Source organism: Heloderma suspectum, chromosome 16 (assembly GCF_057233095.1).
Source record: "Heloderma suspectum isolate Gila_16-S chromosome 16, 16-S_ref, whole genome shotgun sequence".
In the NCBI taxonomy this organism is placed as follows: domain Eukaryota; kingdom Metazoa; phylum Chordata; class Lepidosauria; order Squamata; family Helodermatidae; genus Heloderma; species Heloderma suspectum.
Genome location: NC_139473.1, coordinates 5,026,147 through 5,043,965, shown reverse-complemented (window position 1 = coordinate 5,043,965; position 17,819 = coordinate 5,026,147). Strand labels below are relative to the sequence as shown.

Below are 17,819 nucleotides of genomic sequence, written 5' to 3'. Positions count from 1 at the left end.
AATCCATGCTGTCCGGAGTTGTAGTTTCAACCCATCTATAGGGCACCAGGTTTGGGGAAGTGAGTTAAAGGGGCTTCAAATAGGGCATGCATGCCAGGACCTCTGGCTGTGACCCGTGGCCAGAGAGGGGACAATACGGGCTAGCTATACAAACAGCTTGACCTAGTATTTTTTTATTTACATTTATGTTTATGCAACAAATACATGCAATTATTAATCTACTTTTATTTATCTATTTTTATTTACGTTTTATTTATTTATTTACATTTATTTGCTTTTATTTATTATGTTTTTAATCCGCCCACTAACCAGCATTCTCAGGGCGGACGGCACGAGGCCGACTTCTCACGTTCACCACGCAAGACGCGCGCGGCCGTCTCCGAATGCAGCAACGGGCAGAGCCGAAGAGAGCGGGAAGCGCATGCGCATGGCGGATTCTCCCCTCGGCGAAAGGACCCAAGCGGCTCCACTGGGGGGGGGGGGAGCAGGGCGCGTGCGCACCGCGGAGGCCTGTTGCCGGCGAATGCGGCAGCCTTTCTGAGGCGAGCATGGCGGCGCATGCGCAGTGAGGTAGAAGGGGCCCGCCGGCTCCCCCCTCAGCCGCAAGGCGGGAGGAGGAGTCGCCGTTAATTGACCCCCCCGCCCCCCTTCAGCCGGCTTCGCCCCTCATATTTTACCTCACAGAAAAATGGCTCGTACCTGGATGGGGGCGGTAGCGATGTGAGGCGCTGAAAGGCGGGGGGGGGGGTGGAGGCGCTGAAGAGGCGACTCTCGCGCGTTTTCAGCCCCTTTTACAGCTGTATATTTTAAAAATATAAATTATTTTTCCTCGGAGGCCGTAGCTGAGGCGACGCTGACGGTCTCGCTCTCTTTGTCTCTCCTCCCTCCTTCCCTCCGGCCCCGGTTTTGCCTGAGGGAGGCGTTTTCGAGCCATGGACGAGCAAAGTGTTGAGGTAAATAATAACAATAATAATGAATAATAATAATGAGAGGAGGGGAAGGGAAGGCGATGCACCTGCTGAAGTGGAGGAGGGCTGCCCGTCCCTCCGTTCGCCCCCCCCCCCGAAATGGGATGTGTGTTTGTGGTGGTGGCCTTCCCTTGAGAAGTGTGCGGGGGGTTCTGTTTTGGAATCGGGGCTCCTGGGTCCTCCTCTCCCAGGAATGAGCGGGGTGGTGGCGGCGGTAAAGCAGTTTGGAGGTTGCTATGGGGCTTGGGGAAACTGGGACACCCCACCCCCCTGGTGGCACTGCTCTGGAGTCCGGACTCCTGGGCCCCTTCCTGGGTCCCTTCCTGGGACTCTTTTTCCTTGCACCGTCCTTTATGGGCAGGTGGGGGGGGGCTGCTCTGGAGTCAGGACTCCTGGGTCCCTTCCTGGGACTCTTTTTCCTTGCACCATCCTTTATGGGCAGGTGGGGGGGGGGCTGCTGTGGAGTCAGGACTGCTGGGTCCCTTCCTGGGACTCTTTTTCCTTGCACCATCCTTTATGGGCAGGTGGGGGGGGGCTGCTCTGGAGTCAGGACTCCTGGGTCCCTTCCTGGGACTCTTTTTCCTTGCACCATCCTTTATGGGCAGGTGGGGGGGGGGCTGCTGTGGAGTCAGGACTGCTGGGTCCCTTCCTGGGACTCTTTTTCCTTGCACCATCCTTTATGGGCAGGTGGGGGGGGCTGCTGTGGAGTCAGGACTGCTGGGTCCCTTCCTGGGACTCTTTTTCCTTGCACCATCCTTTATGGGCAGGTGGGGGGGGCTGCTCTGGAGTCAGGACTGCTGGGTCCCTTCCTGGGACTCTTTTTCCTTGCACCATCCTTTATGGGCAGGTGGGGGGGGGCTGCTCTGGAGTCAGGACTCCTGGGTCCCTTCCTGGGACTCTTTTTCCTTGCACCATCCTTTATGGGCAGGTGGGGGGGGGGCTGCTGTGGAGTCAGGACTGCTGGGTCCCTTCCTGGGACTCTTTTTCCTTGCACCATCCTTTATGGGCAGGTGGGGGGGGGCTGCTCTGGAGTCAGGACTCCTGGGTCCCTTCCTGGGACTCTTTTTCCTTGCACCATCCTTTATGGGCAGGGGGGGGGGGCTGCTCTGGAGTCAGGACTGCTGGGTCCCTTCCTGGGACTCTTTTTCCTTGCACCATCCTTTATGGGCAGGTGGGGGGGGCCTGCTGTGGAGTCAGGACTGCTGGGTCCCTTCCTGGGACTCTTTTTCCTTGCACCATCCTTTATCGGCAGGTGGGGGGGGGCTGCTGTGGAGTCAGGACTCCTGGGTCCCTTCCTGGGACTCTTTTTCCTTGCACCATCCTTTATGGGCAGGTGGGGGGGGGCTGCTCTGGAGTCAGGACTCCTGGGTCCCTTCCTGGGACTCTTTTTCCTTGCACCATCCTTTATGGGCAGGTGGGGGGGGGCTGCTGTGGAGTCAGGACTGCTGGGTCCCTTCCTGGGACTCTTTTTCCTTGCACCATCCTTTATGGGCAGGTGGGGGGGGGCTGCTCTGGAGTCAGGACTGCTGGGTCCCTTCCTGGGACTCTTTTTCCTTGCACCATCCTTTATGGGCAGGGGGGGGGGGCTGCTCTGGAGTCAGGACTGCTGGGTCCCTTCCTGGGACTCTTTTTCCTTGCACCATCCTTTATGGGCAGGTGGGGGGGGGCTGCTGTGGAGTCAGGACTGCTGGGTCCCTTCCTGGGACTCTTTTTCCTTGCACCATCCTTTATGGGCAGGTGGGGGGGGGCTGCTCTGGAGTCAGGACTGCTGGGTCCCTTCCTGGGACTCTTTTTCCTTGCACCATCCTTTATGGGCAGGGGGGGGGGGCTGCTGTGGAGTCAGGACTGCTGGGTCCCTTCCTGGGACTCTTTTTCCTTGCACCATCCTTTATGGGCAGGTGGGGGGGGGGGCTGCTGTGGAGTCAGGACTGCTGGGTCCCTTCCTGGGACTCTTTTTCCTTGCACCATCCTTTATGGGCAGGTGGGGGGGGGGGCTGCTCTGGAGTCAGGACTGCTGGGTCCCTTCCTGGGACTCTTTTTCCTTGCACCATCCTTTATGGGCAGGTGGGGGGGGGCTGCTCTGGAGTCAGGACTGCTGGGTCCCTTCCTGGGACTCTTTTTCCTTGCACCATCCTTTATGGGCAGGTGGGGGGGGGGCTGCTGTGGAGTCAGGACTGCTGGGTCCCTTCCTGGGACTCTTTTTCCTTGCACCATCCTTTATGGGCAGGTGGGGGGGGCTGCTGTGGAGTCAGGACTGCTGGGTCCCTTCCTGGGACTCTTTTTCCTTGCACCATCCTTTATGGGCAGGTGGGGGGGGCTGCTCTGGAGTCAGGACTGCTGGGTCCCTTCCTGGGACTCTTTTTCCTTGCACCATCCTTTATGGGCAGGTGGGGGGGGGCTGCTCTGGAGTCAGGACTCCTGGGTCCCTTCCTGGGACTCTTTTTCCTTGCACCATCCTTTATGGGCAGGTGGGGGGGGGGCTGCTGTGGAGTCAGGACTGCTGGGTCCCTTCCTGGGACTCTTTTTCCTTGCACCATCCTTTATGGGCAGGTGGGGGGGGGCTGCTCTGGAGTCAGGACTCCTGGGTCCCTTCCTGGGACTCTTTTTCCTTGCACCATCCTTTATGGGCAGGTGGGGGGGGGCTGCTCTGGAGTCAGGACTCCTGGGTCCCTTCCTGGGACTCTTTTTCCTTGCACCATCCTTTATGGGCAGGTGGGGGGGGCCTGCTGTGGAGTCAGGACTGCTGGGTCCCTTCCTGGGACTCTTTTTCCTTGCACCATCCTTTATCGGCAGGTGGGGGGGGGCTGCTGTGGAGTCAGGACTCCTGGGTCCCTTCCTGGGACTCTTTTTCCTTGCACCATCCTTTATGGGCAGGTGGGGGGGGGCTGCTCTGGAGTCAGGACTCCTGGGTCCCTTCCTGGGACTCTTTTTCCTTGCACCATCCTTTATGGGCAGGTGGGGGGGGGCTGCTGTGGAGTCAGGACTGCTGGGTCCCTTCCTGGGACTCTTTTTCCTTGCACCATCCTTTATGGGCAGGTGGGGGGGGGCTGCTCTGGAGTCAGGACTGCTGGGTCCCTTCCTGGGACTCTTTTTCCTTGCACCATCCTTTATGGGCAGGGGGGGGGGGCTGCTCTGGAGTCAGGACTGCTGGGTCCCTTCCTGGGACTCTTTTTCCTTGCACCATCCTTTATGGGCAGGTGGGGGGGGGCTGCTGTGGAGTCAGGACTGCTGGGTCCCTTCCTGGGACTCTTTTTCCTTGCACCATCCTTTATGGGCAGGTGGGGGGGGGCTGCTCTGGAGTCAGGACTGCTGGGTCCCTTCCTGGGACTCTTTTTCCTTGCACCATCCTTTATGGGCAGGGGGGGGGGGCTGCTGTGGAGTCAGGACTGCTGGGTCCCTTCCTGGGACTCTTTTTCCTTGCACCATCCTTTATGGGCAGGTGGGGGGGGGGCTGCTGTGGAGTCAGGACTGCTGGGTCCCTTCCTGGGACTCTTTTTCCTTGCACCATCCTTTATGGGCAGGTGGGGGGGGGCTGCTGTGGAGTCAGGACTGCTGGGTCCCTTCCTGGGACTCTTTTTCCTTGCACCATCCTTTATGGGCAAATGGGGGGGGGCTGCTGTGGAGTCAGGACTGCTGGGTCCCTTCCTGGGACTCTTTTTCCTTGCACCATCCTTTATGGGCAAATGGGGGGGGGGGCTGCTCTGGAGTCAGGACTCCTGGGCCCCTTCCTGTGACTCTGTTTCCTTGCACCATCCTTTATGGGCAGGTGGGGGGGGCTGCTCTGGAGTCAGGACTCCTGGGCCCCTTCCTGGGACTCTTTTTCCTTGCACCATCCTTTATGGGCAGGTGGGGGGGGGGCTGCTCTGGAGTCAGGACTGCTGGGTCCCTTCCTGTGACTCTTTTTCCTTGCACCATCCTTTATGGGCAGGTGGGGGGGGGCTGCTCTGGAGTCAGGACTCCTGGGCCCCTTCCTGGGACTCTTTTTCCTTGCACCATCCTTTATGGGCAAGTGGGGGGGGGCTGCTCTGGAGTCAGGACTCCTGGGTCCCTTCCTGGGACTCTTTTTCCTTGCACCATCCTTTATGGGCAGGTGGGGGGGGCTGCTCTGGAGTCAGGACTCCTGGGCCCCTTCCTGGGACTCTTTTTCCTTGCACCATCCTTTATGGGCAGGTGGGGGGGGCTGCTGTGGAGTCAGGACTCCTGGGTCCCTTCCTGGGACTCTTTTTCCTTGCACCATCCTTTATGGGCAAGTGGGGGGGGCCTGCTCTGGAGTCAGGACTGCTGGGTCCCTTCCTGTGACTCTGTTTCCTTGCACCATCCTTTATGGGCAGGTGGGGGGGGGCTGCTCTGGAGTCCGGACTCCTGGGCCCCTTCCTGGGACTCTTTTTCCTTGCACCATCCTTTATGGGCAGGTGGGGGGGGGGCTGCTCTGGAGTCCGGACTCCTCGGCCCCTTCCTGGGACTCTTTTTCCTTGCACCATCCTTTATGGGCAGGTGGGGGGGGCTGCTCTGGAGTCAGGACTCCTGGGTCCCTTCCTGGGACTCTTTTTCCTTGCACCATCCTTTATGGGCAGGTGGGGGGGGGGGCCTGCTCTGGAGTCAGGACTGCTGGGTCCCTTCCTGGGACTCTTTTTCCTTGCACCATCCTTTATCGGCAGGTGGGGGGGGCCTGCTCTGGAGTCAGGACTGCTGGGTCCCTTCCTGTGACTCTGTTTCCTTGCACCATCCTTTATGGGCAGGTGGGGGGGGGCTGCTCTGGAGTCCGGACTCCTGGGCCCCTTCCTGGGACTCTTTTTCCTTGCACCATCCTTTATGGGCAGGTGGGGGGGGGCTGCTCTGGAGTCCGGACTCCTCGGCCCCTTCCTGGGACTCTTTTTCCTTGCACCATCCTTTATGGGCAGGTCAGGGGGGGCCTGCTCTGGAGTCAGGACTGCTGGGTCCCTTCCTGGGACTCTTTTTCCTTGCACCATCCTTTATGGGCAGGTGGGGGGGGGGCCTGCTCTGGAGTCAGGACTGCTGGGTCCCTTCCTGGGACTCTTTTTCCTTGCACCATCCTTTATGGGCAGGTGGGGGGGGGGCTGCTCTGGAGTCAGGACTCCTGGGCCCCTTCCTGGGACTCTTTTTCCTTGCACCATCCTTTATGGGCAAGTGGGGGGGGCTGCTCTGGAGTCAGGACTCCTGGGTCCCTTCCTGGGACTCTTTTTCCTTGCACCATCCTTTATGGGCAAGTGGGGGGGGGCCTGCTCTGGAGTCAGGACTCCTGGGTCCCTTCCTGGGACTCTTTTTCCTTGCACCATCCTTTATGGGCAAGTGGGGGGGGGCTGCTCTGGAGTCCGGACTCCTGGGTCCCTTCCTGGGACTCTATTTCCTTGCACCATCCTTTATGGGCAAGTGGGGGGGGGCTGCTCTGGAGTCTGGAGTCCTGGATTCGTTCCTTGGGCAGGTGAGGGGCTGCTTTGGAGTCTGGACGTTTGGGTTTGTCTCTGCCCCATCAGTGCGTGGAGAAGGTGGCAGTGCTGGATTGATGGTTGCTATAAGGATGGGGGGTTTACGTAGAGTGTTTTTATCCTGCTCCTGAGCCAAAAAGGAGCTGTTTACAAATAATCAATAAAAAAAAGAGAGTTCCTGCCTACAGGCTTATAATCTAAAAAGACACAACACGCAAGGAAAAAGGAAGAGGGAGGGAAGAGGAATGTTGTTGTTCTTAAATTGTATGTTTGGAGTTTGTTTTTAAATACACCACTTTGTTATTATATTGCTGTGTTTTTACTTTCTAATGTATTATTGTAGTATAAACTGCGTTGAACTTCCTGGAAAAAACAGCCTGCAAATATTTGAATAAAACAAAGTAATAAATACTCTTCTTGGGATGCTTCTTTGATTGCATTCGCAGAAGAGTGGAATGCTGATTCCGATGCCAATAATACTCCCAACCTGCAGGGATGAGTAGAGTGGATGGCAGTGCTAGATTTGTAGGCTGCGGTAGGGTCAGGATTCCTGCCCCCCCCCCCCATGTGAGGTGCTACTGTGAGATCATAAGAACCATGCTGGATCAGACCAAGGGTCCATCTAGTCCAGCATTCTGTTCACACAGTGGCCAACCAGCTGTTGACCAGGAACCCACAAGCAGGGCATGAGTGCAACAGCACCCTCCCACCCATGTTCCCCAGTGACTGGTGTACATAGGCTCACTGCTGCTGGTAATGGAGGTAGCACATAGCCATCAAGACTAGTAGCTATTGATAGTCTTTCCCCCCAGGATCCTGGGTCCTGATCTTCGCTTCTCCCCCTTACTGTACCCACCACCCTGTAAAGTGGGTGGGGGGCTACTTTGAAGTCAAGAACTTCTGCGTCCCTGCTTGTGTGAGAGAGGAATGGGTGGAAGTCCTGGGCTCCTAAATTGCTACAGCATGGGGGTTTGTGGGTCTGGATGTTGGCTGTGGTGTTTGCTTCTGGGTTTCCATTCTTGGACTTCCCCGTTCACTTTTGTGCTTGCAAGGAGAATGGACTTATGTTGTACCTTTCCCAGTAGGGGTGTTTGTGTGTGTGTGTGTGTGTGGGGGGGTCTACTTTGTTATTACACCTCCTGAGTCCCTGAGTGTGTGAGAGTAGTGGGAAAGCAGTTGCGGGCTTGCGTGTTGCTGTGGTCTCAGCTTCAGAAACCACACAGGCCCCATTGTCATCTGCACAGTGAGAGAAGGCTGGTACTGTATTTGCTCTTGAAGTGGGTGCAGACTACTTTGGGATCAGGGTTTCCAGGTCCGTCAGCTGGATGCAGTGTAGAGACAACTGCTTGAAATTTGTGTGGCAGGAGGACCAGCATGTTGCTTCCTCTCCCATTTGAAGGTTGCAATAGGTTGTCAAGAAGCTTGAATTCCTGCTGCCTGATTCTGAAGGTTGGGATGGGATGTAGTTGCTTGGGTGATGTGACACATGTTCAGCTCTGTGTACCTCTAATTAATTGTGTGAAAGGGTGAGGCTATGGATTAAATCATAGACTCATAGAATAGTAGGGTTGGAAGGGACCTATAAGACCATCGAGTCCAACCCCCTGCTCAATGTAGGAATCCAAGTCAAAGCATCGTTTTCTTTTAAATCTGGGAAGGTTGATATGAAAACACTGCTTTGGAAGATTTATATGCACTTTATATGGCTAGATCAGGAAGAAACTTAAAGGTGAATCTGTACATTTCTGCTCTGAAGTGTCTTGTACCTCTCTTAAAGGACTTACTATTGCCTGTATCCCCTTCATGGATCACTGCCTTGTTGTGGCGAAGGGGCTTGCGTAACTCCGTGAAGCCATAAGCTATGCTGTGCAGGGCCACCCAAGATGGACAGGTCATGGCGGAGAGTTCTGACAAAATGTGGTCCACTGGAGAAGGAAATGGCAACCCACTCCAGCATTCTTGCCAAGAAAACCCCATGGAACGTATCACAAGGCTAAAAGAGATGACGCCGGAAGATGAGCCCCTCAGGTCGGAAGGTGTCCAATATACTACTGGGGAAGAGCAGAGGGAATTTCCAAGTAGCGCCAGAAAGAGTGAAGCGGCTGGGCCACAGCCGAAAGGACACTCAGCTGTGGATGTGTCTGGTGGTGAAAAGAAAATCCGATGCTGTAAAGAACAATATTGTTCAGGAATCTGGAATGTAAGATCAGTGAATCAAGGTAAGCTGGAGGTGGTCAGACATGAGATGGCAAGGTTGAACATTGACATCTTGGGAATCAGCGAACTAAAATGGACAAGCATGGGCAAATTTAATTCAGGTGACCATCATATCTACTACTGTGGGCAAGAATCCCTTAGAAGAAATGGAGTAGCACTCAATAGTCAACAAAAGGGTGGGAAAAGCAGTACTGGGGTACAATCTCAAAAACGATAGAATGATCTCAGTACGAATCCAAGGCAAACCATTCAACATCACAGTAATTCAAGTCTATGCCCCAACCACTGAGGTCGAAGAAGCTGAGGTTGATCGGTTCTATGAAGACCTACAACACCTTCTAGAACTAACACCCAAAAAAGATGTCTTCTTCATCATAGGGGATTGGAATGCTAAAGTAGGAAGTCAAGAAATCACCGGGATAACAGGCAAGCATGGCCTTGGTGTACAAAATGAAGCAGGACAAAGGCTAATAGAGTTTTGCTAAGAGAATACGCTGATCATAGCAAACACTCTTTTCCAACAGCGCAAGAGGCGACTCTACACATGGACATCACCAGATGGTCAATATCGAAATCAGATTGATTATGTCCTTTGCAGCCAAAGATGGAGAAGCTCCATACAGTCAGTAAAAACAAGACCTGGAGCTGACTGTGGCTCAGATCATGAGCTTCTTATCGCAAAATTTCGGCTGAAATTGAAGAACGTAGGGAAAACCACTAAACCATTCAGGTATGACCTAAATCATATCCCTTATGAATATACAGTGGAGGTGAGGAATAGATTGAAGGGATTAGACCTGATAGACAGAGTGCCTGAGGAACTATGGACGGAGGTCCGTAACATTGTTCAGGAGGCAGCAACTCAATCCATCCCAAAGAAAAAGAAATGCAAGAAAGCCAAGTGGCTGTCTGATGAGGCTTTACAAGTAGCTGAGCAAAGAAGGGAAGCAAAAAGCAAGGGAGAAAGGGGAAGATATATCCAACTGAATGCAGAGTTCCAGAGAAGAGCAAGGAGAGACAAGAAGGCCTTAAATGGGCAATGCAAAGAAATCGAGGAAAACAACAGAATGGGAAAGACTAGAGATCTCTTCAAGAAAATTGGAGATCTCAAGGGAGCGTTTTGTGCAAAGACGGGCATGATAAAGGACAAAGAAGGCAGGGACCTAACAGAAGCAGATGAGATTAAGAAGAGGTGGAAAGAATACACAGAAGAACTATACAGGAAAGATCTGAATGTCCCTGATAGCCATGAGAGTGCAGTCACTGAACTTGAGCCGGACATCCTAGAGAGTGAAGTCAAGTGGGCCTTAGGAAGCATTACTAACAACAAAGCTAGCGGAGATGACAGTATTCCAGCTGAGCTATTTAAAATCCTAAAAGATGATGCTGTTAAAGTGCTGCACTCAATATGCCAACAAATTTCGAACACTCAACAGTGGCCACAAGACTGGAAAAAGTCAGTTTACATTCCAATTCCGAAGAAGGGCAATGCCAAAGAGTGCTCAAACTGCCGTACAATTGCGCTCATTTCACATGCCAGCAAGGTTATGCTGAAAATCCTACAAGCTAGGCTTCAGCAGTATGTGAACCGAGAACTACTGGAAGTACAAGCGGGGTTTCGAAGAGGCAGAGGAACTAGAGATCAAATCGCCAACATTCGCTGCATCATGGAGAAAGCAAGAGAATTCCAGAAAAACATCTATTTCTGCTTCATTGACTACGCTAAAGCCTTTGATTGTGTGGATCACAACAAACTGTGGCAAATTCTTGGACATGGAACAACCAATTGGTTCCAAATTGGGAAAGGAGTACGACAAGGCTGTATATTGTCGCCTTGCTTATTTAACTTACATGCAGAGTACATCATGAGAAACGCCAGGTTGGATGAATCACAGGTCGGAATTAAGATTGCTGGAAGAATTATCAACAACTTCAGATATGCAGACGATACCTATGCAGACGATAGCCTAATGGCAGAAAGCGAAGAGGATCTCAGCCTCTTGTTGAGGTGAAAGTGGAGAGTACAAAAGCTGGTTTGAAACTCAACATTACAAAAACTAAGATCATGGCATCTGGCCCCATCACTTCCTGGCATATAGAAGGGGAAGAAATGGAAGCAGTGACAGATTTTACTTTCTTGGGCTCCAAGATCACCGCAGACGGTGACTGTAGCCATGAAATTAAAAGACGCTTGCTCCTTGGGAGGAAAGCTATGGCAAACCTAGACAGCATAGTGAGAAGCAGAGACATCACCTTGCCGACAAAGGTTCGTATAATCAAAGCTATGGTTTTCCTAGTAGCAACGTATGGCTGTGAGAGCTGGACTATAAGGAAGGCTGAGCGCCGAAGAATTGATGCTTTTGAACTGTGGTGCTGGAGAAGACTCTTACGAGTCCCCAGGACTGCAAGGAGGTCAAATCAGTAAAGGAAATCAAGCCTGAGTGCTCATTGGAAGGACAGATACTGAAGCTGAAGCTCAAATATTTTGGCCACCTAATGCGAAGAAAAAACTCACTGGAAAAGACGCTGATGCTGGGAAAGATTGAAGGCAAAAGGAGAAGGGGACGGCAGAGGATGAGATGGCTAGATAGCATCACTGATGCATTGAATATGAACTTGAGCACACTCCGGGAGAGAGTGGAGGACAGGAAGGTGCGGCGTGCTATGGTCCATGGGGTCACGAAGAGTCGGACACGACTTAATGACTGAACAACAACAACAGCATTGTATGGCAATGGAGAATATATTCAGCTCAATATCGCTGTTCTCATATGGTCTTCTAATACCTGCTATTCATACAAGTGTGGATTTCCTGGATGAAAGGCATGGCTGGGTGGTAGGGAAACTTTATAAATGTTAGTTTGACCCTTCCAGCTTTTGCAGCATTTTCTCTTGTGACCTTTAATTTTTCTGTTGTGCAAAATGGAAGGAATAAAGGGTGTGGCTCATTAAAGGAACAAACATCAAGATGCACTGAGTGTTCCACAAAATTGGTGAAACATGAATGAGATGTGATTCCTTTCCCCAGGCTTCAGAGTCTTATCTGAAGCGAGTAGAGGCGCATTCTCCCAATGTGAGAATATGTGTGCTCTGTTTGCACTTCAGGAGAACATGCATCTCCCCCTTATGGACAAGACTTAGAAAAGCATGTTAGGCGGTACAGTCACTTATGCTTCCTGTCTTGCTGCATCTATGGAAGGTCCATAGTGGTTTATCTAGATGCAGCCATATGTGCTTTGTGAAACTAGGATATATTCCATAGCGTTGTGCAGGATTCTAGAACGTCTTCCTTCCAGAGTTAAACAGTCACAAACACAGCTTGGATTTGGTGAACTGTTTCTGCTGGAAATATTGGCTAGTGCCAGTATTCATGTGTATATGTAGTAGGCCTCTCTTTGCTTCATCTTGATTTTAAAAAGAGATCAGCTAACAGTTTATCTCTTGTGCTCTAATTAATGTGTAGTAGGACAGGGCTACAAAACTGGGATGGCCTAAATCAAGGGTGAGGAACTTGCAGGCCATGTATGATCCCGAGGTGCTCCCCAATGTCTGTTCCCACAGTGAGGTGGCATGATTATGTTGGGCAAGAGGGTGCGTAGGGATGACTTCCCCTGCATACCCTTTTCTCCAACTTTATTGTGCTTCCAACAGTCCACCAAACAGCTGCTCAGCAGGTTGCCAGAAGCCCAATTGAGCTGGGGAAGGGGGTGTGCGGGGAGAGTAATGTCTGCACATTCTTCCCCAGCACAATTGATCCCAACAGAGCTGGGATCACTGTTTCTCCACTGCTAAGAGTAGCAGGGAAATGACAGTCCTAAGTAGGATCATTGGGGGATGGGGGAGGCCTTAGCCAGTGTGGTGTAGTAGCTAGAGTGTTGGACTGGGAGTTGGGAGATCCAGGTTCTAGCCCCCACTCGCCCATGGAAGCTCACTGGGTTGCTTTGGGCCAGTCACAGACTCTCAGCCCAACCTACCTCACCGGGTTGTTGTTGTGAGGATAAAATGGAGAGGAGGAGGATTATGTACACTGCCTTGGGTTCCTTAAGGAGGAAAAAAGGTGGGATATAAATGTAAGAAACAAATACATAAATAGCCTCCCCCTCCCCCAGTGATCCCATCCTGTGTGCGGGCCCCTGACCTACTTACTACCTGGCACCACATGTGGCCCTCCGGGAGAAAAGGTTGCCCCCCCTTACCTAAATTCCTTAGAAGGGCAATGTATTTATTTGTTTAAAAATAAAACTGTTCTAGCTTAGGCTTATTTAAACATTGAAAACACTCAAGTCCAAATTTTAGATGATGATTGCCCTAATTGTATGTAATGCGAGCCATCTGAATTGGTAGAAATAGAATGGGGTATATGTGGTTAATAATTAGAATTGATACATAGTCACCTGTCATGTCCACAATTGGATTGCCCTTTTTCCTTGCAGAGTATTGCTGAAGTGTTCCGATGTTTCATTTGTATGGAGAAGTTGCGCGATGCGCGCCTGTGTCCACACTGCTCCAAGCTGTGTTGTTTCAGTTGCATTCGGGTAAGTGGGACTCATTGTGTTACAGGCTAATAACTGACTGGTGAAGAATAAGTCTGGACATGGAGATATATATTTGACACCTGCATTTTCTAATATTTCTGAGATTCTTCAGTCTTTTATAATATGCCTATTTTTGTTTGACAGCGTTGGTTGACAGAACAAAGAGCTCAGTGCCCCCATTGTCGGTAAGCTATCTCTAAAGCTTTGTGGCTGTTTTATTTTAGATAGGGATATGATGATGCTGGTGCTGATACTTCACAGTTTGTTTAAGGCAGGAATGGGCAGATGGTGACTTGTAGGCCAGATTTGGCCTATGAAATAAGGTTACTTGGCCCCCAGTGGCTGGACCAAACTTTTGACCAAAAAAGAATTTTAGAAATGGCCCACAGTTGCACTCATTGAAGAAAAGAAAACAGTTTTCAAAAGTTGTGGGGGAGATTCTACTACCTTAGTATTGCATCTAGAAACATAGGAAGTTGCCTTATTCTGAGTCAGACCATTGGTCCATCTAGCCTAATATTGTCGATACTGGCTGGCAGCAGCTGTCCAGGGTTTCAGGCTGGATTCATTGCTAGCCCTAGCTGGAGATGCTGGGGATTGAACCTGGGGCTGTCTGCATTCAAAGCAGGGGCTCTGTCATTGAGCTTTGGCCCCTCCCATCTGTCTTTGGATTCTAGGTGTAATGATCTGGCCACGTCCCAAGCACCTGTGCTCCACACTTTTAAATTTGTTTTTATTCATTAATTAAATGTCTTAATCGCCCATCTGGCCAGGCACTCGGCCACTCTGAGCGATGTACATCAATACAAACAGTTTTAAAACAATAAAATTTTTCATTAAAACACCGTATTTCTAAAAATACCCTAACCCACCCCAAATGCCTGCCTGAACAACCACGTTTTTAATGCATGGCGGAAGCTCATTAAAGAGGGGGCGTGGCGGAGTTCCCTAGGGAGGGAGTTCCACAGAGTGGGGGCCACCATAGAGAAGGCCATCTCCCTTGCTGTCCTGGCTGATGGAACAGAGAGAAGGCTATCCGAGGCTGATCTTTTTAAGCGGCCTGTCTGGTGCTGCTGGAGGCGCTCTTTGAGATAGGCTGGGCCAGAACCATATAGGGTTTTAAAGGTCAAAACCAACTTGACAGTGTATAGCCTACAAAGGAATATCTTGTATCTGAGTTCCAAAATTGTCAAAGGACAAGGTGAGGCTCCATGAATGAGCATGGAATTACTTGCACCTCCTCAAAAACTGATTTCCTCTGAATCTGTGTGTGAAATCAGGAGGAAAATTGCAATTTCAACCCCCTGGTTCATTCCCTCAGTGATGAATTCCCCTCTCCAGCCTCTAAATGTGTTCAGTTGATTAATTAAATGCCCCAAAGACTGGGATAGCTAACCAGGTTTGTACACATCTGTTTAAATTAGATATATTTAGGGCCTGGCTGGGGCATGCTGAGAGTTGTAGGATGCTTTCTGTCTAAACGTCATAGGATTGTGCCCTTAGCTGCATAAAGTCCAACCTCCTATTGGAGCCTGTATATATATGCACGAATGAATAGTGACTTTGGCTAGAATATTTTCTAAAGAACAGGCTTTCATTCCAGATTTTTAAACTGAATTCCTTGGATTCCTAACTTGGAAATCTATTACTTGCAGAGCTCCGCTCCAGCTTCGAGAACTTGTCAACTGTCGTTGGGCTGAGGAGGTGACCCAGCAGCTTGACACGCTCCAGCTGTGCAATCTGAACAAGCATGAAGAAAGTGAAAAGGACAAGTATGTTGAGTTAGAAAACCCTGTTTTTTTCCTCAGGGTTTTGAAGCGCTGTGCCTGAAGAACCATTTTAATTCTGCTCAAATCAGGAAAAAAATATTCAGTTCTTAAAGTATTCTTTGTATGTAACAGCAGCCATAGTGGCAAGGGCTGGGTTAACAATTATGTTTAGTAAGATGCCAGAGAGTTTAGGCCTCTTTGTTAGTGCCTCTGTTTGAATAGATAGTGTAGAAGAGATTAGAGATTTCCAGCATTTTCTGTGAACATGCCCCAGATTTGGCTGTGAGTTCATCACACAAAACTAAAATAGTAATGTTTCTAATTTAGCAAATCAGAAATGTGGCTAAGCTAGTTTCCAGAACCTGCGAAAGGCTGCATTCGGCCATAATGATAAGCCAGAGTCGCCTACAATTCTGGCTTATCATGCGTGAGCAGTATGGTGGTGCATGCTGTCTGATTACCCCTGCTTGGTTCCTCCCACAAGCAGGAGCGGATAAACTAGTCAAGAAGTAAAAGTTTCCTATTAGGTCTGAACCTTGACTTCTGGTTTGTTGCTTTCCTAACAAGCCAGGGTTTTAAGTTGGTCTCCTGTTCATGGATTGTTAGGTTAGTGACAATGGGAAGCTTTTACTTCCTAGTTAGTTTAGCAACTAAACTGGTGGGAGGAGCCAAGCAGGGCTGATTGGGCAGTGTGCACAAATGCTGTTATGAGCCATAGGACAGAATTCTCAGCAGTTCTGGCTTACTGTTAAATCTGAGTGTGGCCAATGTCAAATGAAAATGAGCTTTTCAGTAGTGGCTGCCACCTGCCTGAGATTCATAGAGAGACTGGGAGTGACGATCCAGTGGTGGATGTAGCTAGGACAGGCTGGTGGCGGACCCCAGAAGTGGTAACAGAAGCAGACACAGTGTGCCAGGAGCCCGTCACTCAACCCAGAAGCTGGACAGTGAGAGAAATGCTGGAATGAGGCAGGGAAAGGGCATGGTTAGAGCCTGGAAAGACCTCAGGCAGACGCAGACAAGGAAGGGAGCAGGGAGACAAAGCTGGAGATACAGGTGAAAGGCTGTGGAGGTGAGGCTGGAGGCAAAAAGTAAAGGAAAAGTGAGGGAAGGATGTGCTTGGAGAACAAGCCAGGAAGTTTGTGGGAAGGATTGTTGGTGGGAGAGGGCCGCCTCTGGATGCTGGGATAGAAGGAGAAAGCTACATTACAGGACCTGCCAACCGCTTCTAGTAAACCAAGGTTAGAATTTGGGATGGGGATGGGTGCAGTATGATAAACAAACCAGGTGAGGGGCTTGATAGCAGTGAGGGGAAAGAGCTTAGAATGGAGAGAATCAAGAGGAGTTGGGAAACGGAAAGAAATCACATTGAAGATGGGCAAGCTAAGATTGAGAAGAGACTATATGCTGGGTTTCTAGGGGAGTCCAGAACGTCAGTAGGGGCAGAGCCTGAAGGTTAATACCTCAGTGGGACTCCAGAAATACTTACCTATAAGCCTTGCTAAACATACCTCATTACCATAACCAATCAACCAATCGTCATTCTAGCATAATTAATACTAAAACTGACTATGTATAATAGTAAACGGTATAAATCCTGTCTGGTCTGGCTGTTGAAAGTGTATGTAGTCTGAGCCTTATTTGCAGTGGGTGTAATGGCTCGTGTTTGTTTTTATGTATTCATTCTCCTGGAACTTTAAACGGGCTTGCAAAGGCTACTTACTGGTTTCTGCTTTTGTGTTCTGCAAACCTTTTCTTTACTTTTTTAAAGGTGTGAAAATCATCATGAAAAGCTCAGTGTGTTTTGCTGGACATGTAAGAAATGTATCTGCCACCAGTGTGCTCTTTGGGGTGGAATGGTGAGTAGTAGCTTTCTGTATATACAGAAAGCAGGGAGCTACCTGCTCAATGTTTTATTTTGTAGTACGGAAGTACTGGCAACGGCATAGAAACAATTCTGTAACTTTGCTTTGTTGAAATGTTGTAGATAGAGGTATGATTCTGGGGTGGTTGTGGGTTTTTTGTTTTGCTTTTCCATAGCTTCATTATTAATATGAGCCAATGTGATGTGGCTGCAAAAAAGGCAAATGCTATTTTGGGCTGCATTAATAGAAGCATAGCTTCCAAATCCCAGGAAGTACTAGTTTCCTTCTACTCAGCACTGGTTAGGCCTCATCTGGAGTACTGTGTCCAGTTCTAGGCACCACGCTTTAAGAAGGATGCAGACAAACTGGAGAGGGTTCAGAGGAGGGTAACAAAGATGATCAGGGGACTGGAAACAAAGCCCTGTGAAGAGAGACTGAAAGAACTGGGCATGTTTAGCCTTGAGAAGAGAAGACTGAGGGGAGATAGGATAGCGCTCTTCAAGTACTTGAAAGGTTGTCACAGAGAGGAAGGCCAGGATCTCTTCTCGATCATCCCAGAGTGCAGGACATGAAATAATGGGCTCAAGTGACAGGAAGCCAGATTCCGGCTGAACATCAGGAAAAACTTCCTGAGTGTCAGAGCAATACGACAATGGAACCAATTACCTAGGGAGGTAGTGGGCTCTCCCACACTGGAGGCGTTCAAGACGAGGCTGGACAGCCATCTGTCAGGGATGCTCTGACTTGGATTCCTGCATTGAGCCGGGGGTTGGACTCGATGGCCTTGTAGGCCCCTTCCAACCCTACTATTCTATGATTCTATGATTCTAATGTAGTTACAGAAGAACATTACTTGTGAAGAACATTACTTGTGTTTCCTTGACAGAAACAAAACTAATCCTTCTTCAGAGATAACATTTATTTTATTAAAATAGCCTTGTAAATAAGGCCACAAAAGTGACTACCCTGCAAAAAAAAAAATGACTAGTCTGCTGAGGGATGGCAGAGAAGGGAAAAA

General features: G+C 50.1%; 1 protein-coding gene across 6 annotated transcripts in view; it reads left to right on the top strand.

The window, feature by feature from the left end:
- The first annotated feature begins 299 nt into the window (after positions 1 to 299).
- Positions 300 to 17,819, top strand: part of TRIM37 (tripartite motif containing 37) — a 64,043-nt gene continuing 46,523 nt past the window's right edge. Inside the window, exons 1-5 of one of the 6 annotated variants that reach the window (XM_084823332.1) lie at positions 300 to 953; positions 13,066 to 13,167; positions 13,312 to 13,352; positions 14,823 to 14,939; positions 16,708 to 16,795. In XM_084823332.1, the coding sequence (XP_084679458.1) occupies positions 933 to 953; positions 13,066 to 13,167; positions 13,312 to 13,352; positions 14,823 to 14,939; positions 16,708 to 16,795 (369 nt within the window). In that variant the 5' untranslated portion in view covers positions 300 to 932. Of the gene's footprint in view, positions 954 to 6,488; positions 8,635 to 13,065; positions 13,168 to 13,311; positions 13,353 to 14,822; positions 14,940 to 14,971; positions 16,178 to 16,707; positions 16,796 to 17,819 lie in introns of those variants that run through there. The other 5 variants (XM_084823335.1, XM_084823333.1, XM_084823336.1 and 2 more) reach the window with 5 other exon arrangements.